This window comes from Mobula hypostoma, chromosome 2 (assembly GCF_963921235.1).
Source record: "Mobula hypostoma chromosome 2, sMobHyp1.1, whole genome shotgun sequence".
Taxonomy (NCBI): domain Eukaryota; kingdom Metazoa; phylum Chordata; class Chondrichthyes; order Myliobatiformes; family Myliobatidae; genus Mobula; species Mobula hypostoma.
In genome coordinates this window covers 227,669,912-227,684,456 of record NC_086098.1, presented here as the reverse complement: position 1 = coordinate 227,684,456, position 14,545 = coordinate 227,669,912, and the positions used below count along the sequence as shown (strand labels likewise).

Here is a 14,545-nt window from a genome sequence, read left to right as displayed (position 1 = left end):
AGCCATAAGACAATTAAGAATAGCTCTGCTCACTGTGGTTTCAAGCATTCAGTCTTGAAGATGCCAGAAATAGCCGTGAGTGAAAATGAAACGATTTTACTACTTTCTACAACTTGAAGAACCTTGATTCCTATAACGAACACACTGAATAGCACCAGCACTGGCACGCCATTGCCCTGTCCCTCCCCACCACCCGCAGAGATATCTGATTGATGACCCCCCACCTCCCACCTCACTCCTCCTGTGCTTTACTTACTACAGCCACCAGAAAAAAACTGGGCAGCTACAAATAGACTCAGAAGCTGACGTGCCAAAGCAACGCAAACACTACACTGATGGGGTGCCCAACAAACCCCAGCTTGCCCCTGTGGTGCCCCAACCTAGGGCGACCGCCACTGGGTCCAAACTTGCCTTCTCACCAAGATCCCAGATGGCTTTGCCGCAGTCCATTGATGAGGCCATGAGCTGGAGGGGTGGCTTGACAAAGACAATCAGAATTGTGAAGAGAAAAACATCTGCCATACGAAACAATAACTTCTTCAACAAGTTAGGAACTACAAAGAATTTGAAGATATTGACAATCATCTTGAATATCTGGAGGATGCCATCATCAATGACATTGTATTAAGGCAGTCCATTATCTGCACTAGGTGTCTGCACTGGTTTTGTTCACTTATAGTCAATCAAAAAAATGGCAGCATACACTGGATGAATTTCTCCATCAATAACTAGTAGGAATCAGTACACAGTTTTATAGTACAGTGGTAGTATTGGTAGTGTGGTAATTTGTTCTGTATTTCACTTAAACGGTAGTTTATCTTTTTTATACTTTTTTAACTATTTCCATGAAACTGGCTAATTGGGTCTGTCATTTACAAACCCCATTTCCAGAAAAGTTGGGATATTTTCCAAAATGCAATAAAAACAAAAATCTTTGATATGTTAATTCACGTGAACCTTTATTTAACTGACAAACGTACAAAGAAAAGATTTTCAATAGTTTTACTGACCAACTTAATTGTATTTTGTAAATATACACAAATATAGGATTTGATGGCTGCAACACACTCAACAAAAGTTGGGACAGAGTTAAAATAGGATTGAAAAGTGCACAGAAAAGTCATGCTACTGTGACAATTATAGCCACCTGGGCTCGGGAGTACTTCGGAAAACCACTGTCACTCAACACAGTCCGTCGCTGCATCCAGAAATGCAACTTGGAACTGTATTACGCAAGGAGGAAGCCATACATTAACTCTATGCAGAAACGCCGGCGAGTTCTCTGGGCCAGAGCTCATCTCAGATGGACCGAAAGACTGTGGAACCATGTGCTGTGGTCAGATGAGTCCACATTTCAGCTAGTTTTCGGAAAAAACGGGAGTCGAGTTCTCCATGCCAAAGATGAAAACGACCATCCAGATTGTTATCAGCGAAAGACGCAGAATCCAGCATCTGTGATGGTATGGGGGTGCATCAGTGCCCACGGCATGGGTGAGTTGCATGTATGTGAAGGTACCATTGACTCTGAGGCGTATATTAGGATTTTAGAGAGACATATGTTGCCATCAAGGCGACGTCTCTTCCCGGGACATCCATGCTTATTTCAGCAGGACAATGCCAGACCACATTCTGCACGGGCTACAACAGCGTGGCTTTGTAGACACAGAGTGCGTGTACTTTTGACAGTTAAATAAAGGTTCACGTGAATTAACATATCACAGATTTTTGTTTTTATTTGCATTTTGGAAAATATCCCAACTTTTCTGGAAATGGGGTTTGTAATTGGGCCAAAATGCATTGGTCATGATGTGTCCCAATTAACTGGAATCCACTGTATCTTCTTGCCTCTTGACATTGAACGATGTCACCTTCTGCAAGAGTTCACATCCTGTGCCAGTCCAGACAATAAGCATGATTATAGTGTCTGTGTGAAAAAGAGCTTTGACCAGCGGCCAAACCGGACATCAAAAGCAGCAGCGGGTCGCAGGAGCGAGTAAGAGCTTTAACCTGCAACCAATTGACGTTTGGAATTGATTAGTAAGAGCAAATTAAAGGAAGGCAGGAGCAAACACAGCAGTTGTCATCTGAGTGGGCAGAGTCAGAGTGGTGATTGTGAGGCTTTAGCTCTTCGAAGCTTCTGCAAAGACAGGCTTCACTTAGAGAAAGCAAAGGAAAAGAAAGCCTCATGTTTTTTTTCCTTCCCTTCTTTATATCTGCTCAGCTTGGACAGCAGAGATACCGGGCAGGACAGTGAAATGCTTCTCTTGTGGGATGTGGGAAGGCAGGGAGGCATCCAGTGTCCTTGACGACTACAGCTGCGAGAAGTACATCCAGCCGCAGCTTTTAACACGCTGCGTTAAGGAGTTGGAGCTGGAACTGGTTGAACACCAGATCATTTGGGAGGCCGAGGAGGTGATTGATAAGACATATAGAGAGGTAGTTACACTCAAGGTGTATGACACAGGAAACTGGGTGACAGTCGGGAAGGGGAAAGGAGTTAAAGAGCCAGTGCAGAGTACCCCTGTGGCCATCCCCCTCATCAACAGGTATTTCAGGTTTGATACTGTCGGGGGTGGGGGGCGGGGCAACAATTACACCAGTACCTAAGAAGAAGAATGTGAGCTACCTTAATGACTATCGCCCAGTAGCACTCACATCTATAGTGATGAAATGCTTTGAGAGGTTGGTCATGACTAGACTGAACTCCTGCCTCAGCAAGGACCTGGACCCATCGCAATTTGTCTATTGCCACAATAGGTCAATGGCAGACGCAATCTCAATGGCTCTCCACATGGCTTTAGACCACCTGGACAACACAAACACCTACGTCAGGATGCTGTTCATCGACTATAGCTCAGCATTTAACACCATCATTCCCACAATCCTGATTAATAAGTTACAGAACCTGGGCCTCTGTACCTCCCTCTGCAATTGGATCCTCAGCTTCCTAAACAGAAGACCACAATCTGTGGATTGGTGATGATATCTCCTCCTCGCTGACGATCAACACTGGTGCACCTCAGGGGTGTGTGCTTAGCCCACTGCTCTACTCTCTCTATACCCATGACTGTGTGGCTAGGCATAGCTCGAATACCACCTGTAAATTTGCTGATGATACAATCATTGTTGGTGGAATCTCAGATGGAGTCGAGAGGGCGTACAGGAATGAGATATGCCAACTAGTGGAGAGTTGTCGCAGCAACAACCTGGCACTTGGTGTCAGTAAGACAAAAGAGCTGACTGTGCACTTCAGGAAGGGTAAGATGAAGGAACACATACCAATCCTCATAGAGGGATCAGAAGTGGAGAGAGTGAGCAGTTTCAAGTTCATGGGTGTCAAGATCTCTGAGGACCTGATCTGGTCCCAACATATCAATGTAGTTATAAAGAAGGCAAGACAGCGACTATGCTTCATTAGTAATTTGAAGGGATTTAGTATGTCAACAAAAACACTCGAAAACTTCTATAGAGAGCATTCTGACAGACTGTCTGGTATGGGGGAGGGGGGAGCTACTGCACAGAACGAAAGAAGCTACAGAGGGTTGTAAATCTAGTTGGCTCCATCTTGGGTACTAGCCTACAAAGTACCCAGAACATCTTCAAGGAGCGATGTCTCAGAAAGGCATTGTCCATTATTAAGGACCCCCAGCATCCAGGGCATGCCCTTTTCTCACTGGTACCATCAGGTAGGAGATACAGAAGCTTGAAGGCACATACTCAGTGATTGAGGTACAGCTTCTTCCCCTCTGCCATCCGATTTGTAAATGGACATTGAACCCATGAACACTACCTCACTTTTTAAATATATATTATTTCTGTTATTGCACGATTTTAATCTATTCAATATACATATGCTGAATTTATTTATTTATTCTTTTTTTTCTCTTCTCTGTTATCTATTGAACTGCTGCTGCTAAGTTAACAAATTTTACAACACATGCCGGTGCCCATAAACCTGATTCTGACAGATCTCTGGCACTGAGTCTGCCTCTGTGCCCAAAAGGGAAGAGGGGAGAAGAGGCACACTGTGGTGATAGGGGATCCATTAGGGGAATGGACAAGAAGTTCTGTGGGCAAGAATGAGATTCCTGGATGGTATGTTGCCTCCAGGGTTCCACAGTCTGGGATATTTTGGATTGAGTCCTCACCATTCTTAAATGAGAGGATGAACAGCCAGAAGACGTGGTCCATGTCATGGGTAGGACAAGTGATGAGGTTCTGCATAGGGAGTTCAGGGAGTTAGGTGCTAAGTTAAAGGGCAGGACCTCTGGTGCTGTGATCTCAGAATTGCTACCCGTACCACATGCTAGTGAGGCCAGCACTAGATAGGTTATACAGTTTAATACATGGCTATCGAGTTGGTGTAGGAGGGAGGGCATAAGATTTTTAGATCATTGGGCTCTCTTCCAGGGAAGGTGGGACCTGTACAGAAGGGACAGTTTGCACCTGAACTGTAGGGGGATTAATATCCTAGTGGGAAGGTTTGTTAATGCTGCACAGTGGGTTTTAAACTAGAGCTACAGGGGAATGGGAACCACAGTGCCAGAACAGTTAGTGGAGAGGTTGTGGAGGCAGATGTTGGTAAGACCTCAGACAAAGTTAGGAATCAAAAGGTTGAGCATGGTGCAACTAGTGTCCTGAGTAGCATGTATTTCAATGCAAGGAGTATCCTAGGAAAGGCAGATGATAGTGCTGAAGATGAGGGTAGCTGGTTTACAAACAGAGACCATGTGTAGTGAGGAGAAGCTGTTGATAGGGCAAAATTGCAGTTAACGGGATAAGTTGCAACATAAAAGGTGGACAAAATCGAAAAGGAATGAAGGTGTATCTGAATGTGCACAGTATACAGAATAAGGTCGATGAACTTGCAGCACAGTTGCAGATTGGCAGGTATGATGTTGTGTGCATCACTGAATCATGGCTGAAAGATTACAGCTGGGAGCTTAACGTCCAAGGATACACATTGTATTGAAAGGACAGGCAGGAAGGCAGAGGGGGCGGCATTGCTCTGCTGGGGTCGGAAGGTGTTGAATCTTTGTGGATAGAGCTAAGGAACTGCAAAGATAAAAAGATTTTGATGGGAGTTGTATACAGACTCCTAAACAGTAGTAAGGATGTGGCATGCAAATTACAATGGGAGATAGAAAATGCATGCCAAGAGGGCAATGTTACAATAGTCATGGGGACTTCACTCTGCAGGTAGATTGGGAAAAATCAGGTTGGTGCTGGATTCCAGGAGGGAGTATTTCTAGAGTGCTTATGAGATGGTGTTTTAGAGCAGCCCGTGGTTAAGCCCACTAGGGGATCAGCTATTCTAGATTGTGTGTTGTGCAATGAACCAGAATTGATTAGAGACCTTAAGGTAAAAGAACCCTGAGGAGTAAGTGATCACAAGAATATCTAATTCACCCTGAAATTTGAGAAGAAGAAGCTAAAGTCAGATGTATCAATATTACAGTGGAGTAAAGGGAATTGCAGAGGCATGAGAAAGGTATTGGCCAGAATTGATTGGAAAAGAACATTGGCAGGGATGATGCCAGAGCAGCAATGGCTGGAATTTCTAGAAGCAATTTGGAAGGCACAGGGTGGATACATCCCAAAGAGGAAGACATATTCTAAAGGAAACGTACTCAGCCATGGCTAACAAGAAAAATCAAAGCCAACATAAAAGCCAAAGAGAGAGCACACAATAGAACAAAAATTAGTGGGAAGTTGGAGGATTGGGAAGCTTTTAAAAACTAACGAAAGGCAACTTAAAAAGTAATTAAGAAGGTAAAGATGGAATACGAAAGTAAGCTACCCAATAATATTAAAGAGGATACCAAAAGTTTCTTCAGATACATAAAGTGTAAAAGAGAGGCAAGAGTGGATATCGGACCACTGGAAAACGATGCTGGAGAGGTAGTAATGGGGGTCAACAAAATGACGGATGAACTGAATCAGCTTTTGCATCAGGCTTCGCTGTGAAGACACTAGCAGTGTGGTGGAAGTTCTAGGTGTTACGGGCATGAAGTGTGTGAAGCTACCATTACTAGGGAGAAGGTTCTTGGGAAACTGAAAGGCCTGAACATAGATAAGTCACCTGGACCAGATAGTGTACACTCTAAGGATCTAAAGGAGGTGGCTGAAGAGACTGGAGACATTTGTAATCATCTTTCAAGAATCACTAGATTCTGGAATGGTTCCAAAAGACTGGAAAATTGCAAATGTCACTCCACTTATCAAGAGGGAGAGAGGCAGAAGATAGGCCAGTGTTTGGGAAGATGTAAGGATGAGCCCTCACAGTACTCGGATGCACATGATAAAATAGGCTGAAGTCAGCATGGTTTCTACAAGGAAAAATCTTGCCTGACAGACTTGTTGGAATTGTTTGAAGAAATAACAAACAGTCTAGACAAAGGAGAATCAGTTGATCTTGTGTACTTGGATTTTCAGAAGACCTTTGACAAGGAATCACACGTGAGGCTGTTTAACAAGCCCATGCTATTACAGGAAAGATTCTAACATGGATAAAGAAGTGGCTGATTGGCAGGATGCAAAGAGTGGGAATAAAGGGAGCCTTTTTCTGGTTGGCTGCTGATGACTGGTGGTGGTCCACAGGTCACCACAGTAGTGTTGAGACTGATTCTTTTTATGTTATATGTCAATGATTTGCATGATGGAATTGATTGATGGCTTTGTTGCGAAGTTTGCAGATGATATGAAGATAGGTGGAGGGGCAGATAGTTTTGAGGAAATAGAGAGGCTATAGAGGACTTACATAGATTCAGAGAATAGGCAGTGAAATGGCAGGTGGAATCCATTGTCATGCACTTTGGTAGAAGAAATTAAAGAGTTGACTTTTTTAAAAGGAGAGAAAATACAAAAAAAACTGAGGTGCAAAGGGACTTGGGAGTCCTTGTGCAGGATTCCCTAAAGGTTAATTCTCAGGTTGAGTCTGTGGTGAGGAAAGCAATTGCAATGTTAGCATTCATTTCAAGAGGACTAGAAGATAAAAGCAAGGATGTAATTTTGAAGCAGTGGTGAGGCCTCACTTGGAATATTTTGAGCAGTTTTGGGCCTCTTAGAAAGGATGTGCTGACAGTGGAGAGGGTTCAAAGGAGGTTCACAAAATGATTCCGGGATTGAATGGCTTGTCACATGAAGAACAATTGATGGCTCTGGGCCTATATTCACTAGAATTCGGAAGAATGAGGGGTGATATCATTGAAACCTACGGAATGGTGAAGGTCTTGATAGAGTGGATGTGGAGAGGATGTTTCCTATGGTGGGAAGACCAGAGAATACAGCCTTAGAATAGAGGGTGTCCTTTTAGAAGAGAGATGAAGAAGAATTTCTTTAGCTGGAGAGTGGTGAATTTGTGGAATTCTTTGCCAGAGGCCGCTGTGGAGACCAAGTCTTTATGTATATTTATGGCAGAGATTAATAGATTCTTGATTGGTCAGGGCATGAAGGGATATGGGGAGAAGGCAGGAGATTAGGGCTGAGAGGAAAATTGGATCAGCCATGATGAAATGGCAGAGGAGATTCAATGGACCAAATGGCCTAATTTTGCTCCTATATCTTATGGTCTTACGAATGGAGTGTTAAGTCTGACCGAAGACTCATATCCCATGTTAATTTTCCAGCAGAAGTTTATTTTTGATCAAGCCCTCTGATGAACATATTCTCTTTAAACTACTGTTTTAAAACTGACAACATCCACATTACATTTATTATTTCTATCCAATTTTCCAAAATCCAAATTCAGAAACTTGGTTCTGACTGTAGTTGTTTTGTCAAATTTGAGGGCACATTTACAGAAATGGGCATTGTTTTGCATTTCATAATGATCTATTAAACCAGTTTGAAAACAAAGTGCATTTATTATCAAAGTATGTGTGCATTATACAACCTTGGGATCCATCTCCTTACAGGCAGCCACAAAACAAAAAAACCCAATAGCACCCATTAAGAAAAGAGACAGTCAAACGCCCAATATGCAGAAAAGAAACAGATCGTGCAAACAATAAAAAATAAGCAACTAACCTTCAGAACTGAAGTTCACGGAAGCGAGCCCACAGCCTCAAAGCTGGTCACAGCTGATCCAGGAGCCCATTAGTTGCAGGCCACAGCCTTAGTTCAGTGTAGAGGTGAATAAACCCTGTGGAGCAGGAAACTGACACTGGCCTGTCCTTAGTCTTTTCAACCTGACCGGTCACTTAAATCGGTCAAATCTCGGGTTGTTCCTCGCTGTTGGACCTGAGTCCTGCTACTTCGATACACTCTCAGGCCTGGCCCTGGCACCTCAATTCGGCCTGTACCTGACCTTTCCAATCTGGCCCAGTGCTTAAGTCGGCTAAGCCGCAGCTTGTTGCTTGCTCTCGGGCCCAGGCCCTTTTATCTTGACTCTGCCTTGCCTCAGCTTGGCCACTTCGAGTCCACTGCAGCAATGGCCAAACACTGGCTCGATCTGCAGCCTCAACTTGGCTTATACATGCCAGGCTGCAAAAATGCCAGGTCGTATAGCCAGTTCAAAAGCTCAAAGGGGAAGTTACTGTACTGGCTATCGATTGCAGTGATCTGTTTTGAGAAAAAGTAGTAATTTCAGTAAAATTCCTCCTCTTTTCTGTTGAGATTATTTGTTATGAACTTACTCTATTTTACTAGGGATGCCTGTATCTAACTGTGTGTGTTTCCTTCTCGTTCCAGATTAGAGTCCCGGCTTTCCTTGATCTTTTCATGCAATCTCTCTTCAAACCGGGTTCCAAAATCAACCCTGAGCATAAACACAAGTATATCTACATCCTGGCCTATGCAGCAAGTGTGGTGGAGTCATGGAAAAAGGTTAGATTTAAATTTCACGTATGGTCATAGGAGTGGGACTGAGAAGCCCAGTGCATGGTGTGTTCTTACAATATAATTGTTCACTGTTAAATTACTCTTGTTTATATCATCCCATGGCCATAATCTGCTCTGTGAATTGCTCGTTCCTGGCCGGTCCATGTAGCTGCCAACATGGCTGTGAAACTCCTTACGTTCTCCTAGAGTCTTCACTTTCTTATTCATTTGTTAAGAGAAATAAAAGACCCAAGGCACCTTCTTATCTACTTTTCTCTATAAGATACTTAGGATTTCAAATAAAATTGATTAAGTTGTGAAAATTATATGACTTACATCAGCACAGTGGAAGTGAGTTTCTTTGCATGTTGGTCTGTAATACAGATGGAGGGTTAGTTTTCATTATATCATTACTTGAAGGCAACCACTATCCTATATATAAAAACAGGTCAAGTTTTAAACTTACACAAGAATACAAGGAAGTAGGAGCCAAAAGGAGGCCCTCCAGCCTGCCCTGTCATTCAGTTAATTGTCTATGCTGAAATGCCAATGCTAAGACCTCGTGTGGCATAACTCTTCACAGCAGCTTACCAGATGCCCTTTGAAAATACAGTTGTACACCTTCAGGTTGTGTTTTATCCAGTGTATTTGTACAACCTCAAAGATTCATTTATTATCAATGTATACAACTTGAAGTTCTTCTTCTCCAGGTAGCCATGAAAAGAGAGGCAGCACAATCATCAACCCCATAATCTCCCCTCTCCATACAAAAACGGAACAGGCAGATCAACCCCCAAGTCCCTTCTCCCCACACAAAAAGTAAGAAAGATTGGAAGAAAGACAATATAAAAACGATAAGACAGATAGGAAGGCTATAGTGCAAGTCCACATGTGAAACACAGAAAAATCTGGGGAATACTTTCCGGGCCAGCAGCAGACCTATCTCTCTCTGGTACAGAGTGATCAAAAGGCAGGCAGCTGGCGCTCACCCTCTGCTCTCGCCTTGATGTTTCAATCTCCCTCGTCTCTTTAATCAGCGAACAATGGAAGCTTTAATCAGTGAAATGGAGTCGAACAACAGTTTCACCCCTTCCCCCTACTTTCCTGTCATGAAGTTCGTGCGAACTGTCTCTGTCTCCTGGAATCCTCTTGGAGACTGCAGCACGCTGAAACACCCAATGATCTCCAAGCTTCCGCAACCTTATATCTTTGAGTTTGAAGCTCCAGCGTCAAAGATTTAACAGTTTTATAGAATGCCTTTTGCATTCCTCTTTTTGTGGGAATAGGTCTTTTTACCGTGACTTTTTTTTTACCGTGCCCAATTATGTGGTTTTTGTCGGTTTTTCAGTCTTGGTCTGTCTTGTGTTTCTGTGATATCACACTGGAGGAACATTGTATCATTTCTTAATGCAAAGACATTACTAAATGACAATAAAAGAGGATTGCGTGTCCTCATAATCTAAAAAAAAGAATAGGTGCAGTATTGGTGGCTTAGCAATCAATTGGAACCTGCGCCAAACCTAGAGTACATTGGAAGATTACTATCTTTGCAGCCACTTTTAAGACCCTTGATTTTTCTACCCTGAGTCCACTTAGTTTGCCTGCTACTTTTTTCTACTGATAGTGATTGTTTTTAGTTTCTTCTCACTTGTTCCTCTTTATCTTCTGCTGTTTCTGGGATGCTTTTAGTTTAATAATAATCCACACAGCTAAACAAAGAAGCTGAAGAGAAGCATGCAATGGTTGCCTCTACTATATTAATGAAAACGAGAGAGAAAACCTGTTCACAATTTAACTTAAAGGTAATTGAAGCCAGTCATTGTGTGGGAGACATTCTGATTCTGTCTCATGGAGCTAAGCAGGGGAAGACAATAGATGAATGTTCATGTTACTTGGTGGTCATTAAAAACTCCAGGAGATGTTAATCCATCTCCTGTATTAACACATTGTTAAAGGCATACCCCTGCTACTTAATGTGCAGTTTAGAATGTCCTGTTTTGTCACTTAACTTTCAGACCCTAATGATTGTGATTAACTAAACTGAGCCACACTGAAACGATAACTGGGAGATATAAAGGAGATCTTCAGGAGAGAATCCAGTTCTCCTCTCCTGACACTTATACTTTTTGAACACAAACAGTTTCACTGGCTTTTAACATTTTGAATACAGACAGGCAACTTCATAGAATAACATTTTTGCAATGGTGGCATCCAAATTTGGAGAACTCTTGAACTAGTTGCTGGCCTGAAAGTACAAACTGCAGACACCCAAAAAAATACCCCTTTTGTTACAGTGATGAGGGATGGCAATCTGAATTGAATTGACTTTATTACCTACATCCTTCACATACATGAGGACTAAAATTCTGTACGTTACGTCTCCGTCTAAATGTGCAATGTGCAATTTATAGTAATTTGTAATAAATAGTATGTACAACAGGACAGTCAATATAGCACAGAAATGCAATTGTATCAGCGTGAATTAATGGCCTGGTGGAAGAAGCTGCCCCGAAACCTGTTGGTCCTTACTTTTATGCTGCGGTACTGTTTCCCAGATGGTAGCAGCTGGAACAGTTTGTGGTTGGGGTGACTCGGGTCGCCAGTGATTTTTCAGGCCCTTTTTACACACCTGTCTTTGTAAATATCTGAATAGTGGGAAGTTCGCATCTACAGATGTGCTGGGCTGACCGCACCACTCTCTGCAGAGTCCTGCAATTGAGGGAAGTACAGTTCCCATATCAGGCAGTGATGCAGCCAGTCAGGATGCTCTCAATTGGGCTCCTGTAGAAAGTCCTTGGGATTTGGGGACCCATACCAAACATATTCAACTGTCTGAGGTGAAAGAGGCGCTGTTGTGCTTTTTTCACTGCACAGCCAATATAACTTAGACATGGCAAGGTTATTTTCCATGGTAGGGGAGTCTAGGACAAGAGGGCATGACTTCAGGATTGATGGATGTCCATTTAGAACAGAGATGCGGAGAAATTACTTTAGTCAGAAAGTGGTAAATCTGTGGAATTTGTTGCCACAAGCAGCTGTGGAGGCCAAGTCATTGGGTGCATTTAAGGCAGAGATAGATAAGTTCTTGATTAGCCTGGGCATCAAAGGGTATGGGGATAAGACAAGGGAGTGGGATGACTGGAAGAATTGGATCAGTCCATGATTGAATGGCAGAGCAGACTCGATGGGCCGAATGGCCTGCTTCTGCTCCTATATCTTGTGGTCTTATGTACAGACCATGTATTAAGTGACAGAACAGACCAGACCTGAATTGTTCATTAAGTGGCAGGGATATGCCTTTAACAAAAGGAGATGATCACTTAGGTTACATCCACACTAGACTGGATAATATTGAAAACGCCGGTTTCGCGTAAAAACGATAGGTGTCCACACCAGGCATTTTTAAAACTACCTCCGTCCACATTAAAAAGGGTATTTGGGCGAATTTCCTCCTTCTGGGCATGTGCAGGACACACAGAAAACACAAGCGAAGAGGAAACGGTATACCTGGTGCACGTTTGTCCAGCTACAGACTTGAAAAACGTAAAAGGAAATTGCCAAACGAAAGACTTGGTGCACGTTTGTCCAGAAACATTTCCTACAGCCATAGTCTCTTCACCGATGAAAGGGATGACAGCTACAACTAAAAGCAATAAGGCTTGTTACTGGGCAAAAAGTGAAATTTGCTGTTACCTCATTTGTTTGCCTTTACTTTTGTCATGACTTTGTGTACTATTTTGCTGTATTTAACATGTGTAATAAAATGAGTAACTGGGCAAAAGTGACAATTGCATCTATTGAATATTTGCACAAGAAATACATTGATAGTGCACCTTGTTAAATGTATAAAACATGTCTGCATCAGTGTTATCTTGTATTTCCATACAATGCTACATTAGGCTGTTACACATCTATCGTCAGATATTGTTGTCGTGGTGTTGGAGGTTGCGTTCAAGAAATCAATGAAATGCCACGCTGTCGCCACCATTTGTTCTGGCACGTCATGACAGCATTTTTTAAATTAGCCGGTTACCCTGTACGCACTACAACAGCCAACCGGCATTTTCAGATTTAAACTCTCTGGAGAGTGATTTAGAAAAGCTCCGTTTTCGGGGGAGGAAAACGCCATTTCAGTGTGGATGGAGGGTCAAAACGAAGAGAAAAAGCTTCAGTCATGGATTTATCTGGTCTAGTGTGGACGTAGCCTTAATGTCTTCCCTGATCTCATCCTGGAATTTTTAATGAGTTTAATTAACATGAATGTTCATGTATTGTCTTCCCCTGAGGAGTTTCAATGGGATGGAATCAAAATGTACCACACCCAATGATAGGATCTAGTAGTTGAAGTTAAAATTTGAATAGGTTTTATTTCCTGAGGACTGGCTGTCATTTTCATTAATATCTGCTATCCACAATTTCATAACTCCAGAGTAATCCCTAGCAGTTCCCAGGACTGACATCGATTGGTAGTTGAATGCTGAATCTTTGGAAAAGATATATGGCAGTGGTATGAGAGTATTAATTATAGATAACAAAATGTAATTAGAAAAGAAAAAGAACTCAGCTATAATCAGAATCAAAATCAGGTTTATTATCATCTGCATGTGTCGTGAAATTTGTTAACTTAGCAGCAGCAGTTCAATGCAATACATAATCTAGAAGAATAATAATAAACAAGTAAATCAATTATGTATATTGAATAGATTAAAAATCGTGCACAAACAGATAATATATATTAAAAAAGTGAGGTAAGGTTGACAAAATTATGTGGTTATAGGAAAGACATTGCCAAGGTGTAGAGGATGCAGACGAGACTTGTGAGAATGCTACCTAGACTCCAGGGCCTGTGTTACAGGGAGAGATTGGCCTCGCTGGATCTTTTTTCCCTTGAAGCACAGGAGAATGAGGGAATGGGGGCGACCTCATGTGGGGTATGGATTACTTGGGTAGTCATATTCTTTCCAGGATTGGAGAACACAAAACTAGAAGGCCTAGATACAAGATAAGAGAGGAGGAAGATTTAAAAGAGAGCAGAAAGGTAACTTCTTTACATAGAGGTAGTGGGTACCTGGACTAGGCTGCTAGAGGAAGTGATCGAGATGGATACAATTGCAACATTGATGAGGCATTTGGATAGGTTCATGGCTTGGAGGGTTCTGTGCTGAACATTGGTAACTGAGACTAGGAGGGAAGGTGGTTTGTTAAGGTTGTCATAGTCAGGGGGTGGGGAGGTATATTGGGGATGAGCTCCCACTACTTATTAAATGCTCCCAATGGCGAGCGTCTCCTATAGCCTTTGACAAACAAGTCCAGCCCCTGACCTTCACATATGCCTTGGCTACTAAGCTGGTGGAACCATTTGTACTGACAGGAGGAGAAGGGGCAAAGGTCCCTTAAAACCAGTCGCTCCGGGAAGATGGGTCTCATTGGCCATGATTGGCAGCTCATTCAGATCTCAACCTCGGCGGTGTTGTGGCTATACCCACTCATGGGGAAGGTTTCAGGAGGAAACCCTGAGGAAAAGTCTGGAGCTGGAGATCCTAAGTCAGACCTACATTGGCCGGCAACTCCTGCAACGTCACTGGAGCCAAACAGTATTGGCCTCTGCCATTCCTTTGGATTCATCAGCTATATGGAGAGGGAGAGCCTACTGCACAAGCCCAGCTTATTCTCCATATCATACTGCCCTGGCTTGGCTGCCGGTAACCTAGACAGCTGAGATGCA

At 42.8% G+C, this 14,545-nt stretch overlaps 1 protein-coding gene across 1 annotated transcript in view; it reads left to right on the top strand.

Moving 5' to 3' along the window:
• The window catches only part of nelfcd (negative elongation factor complex member C/D), a 116,270-nt gene that overhangs the window by 58,971 nt on the left and 42,754 nt on the right, over positions 1-14,545 (top strand). Inside the window, exon 9 of the mRNA XM_063041589.1 lies at positions 8,692-8,826. Coding sequence (XP_062897659.1) covers positions 8,692-8,826 — 135 coding nt within the window. The remainder of the gene's footprint in view (positions 1-8,691; positions 8,827-14,545) is intronic.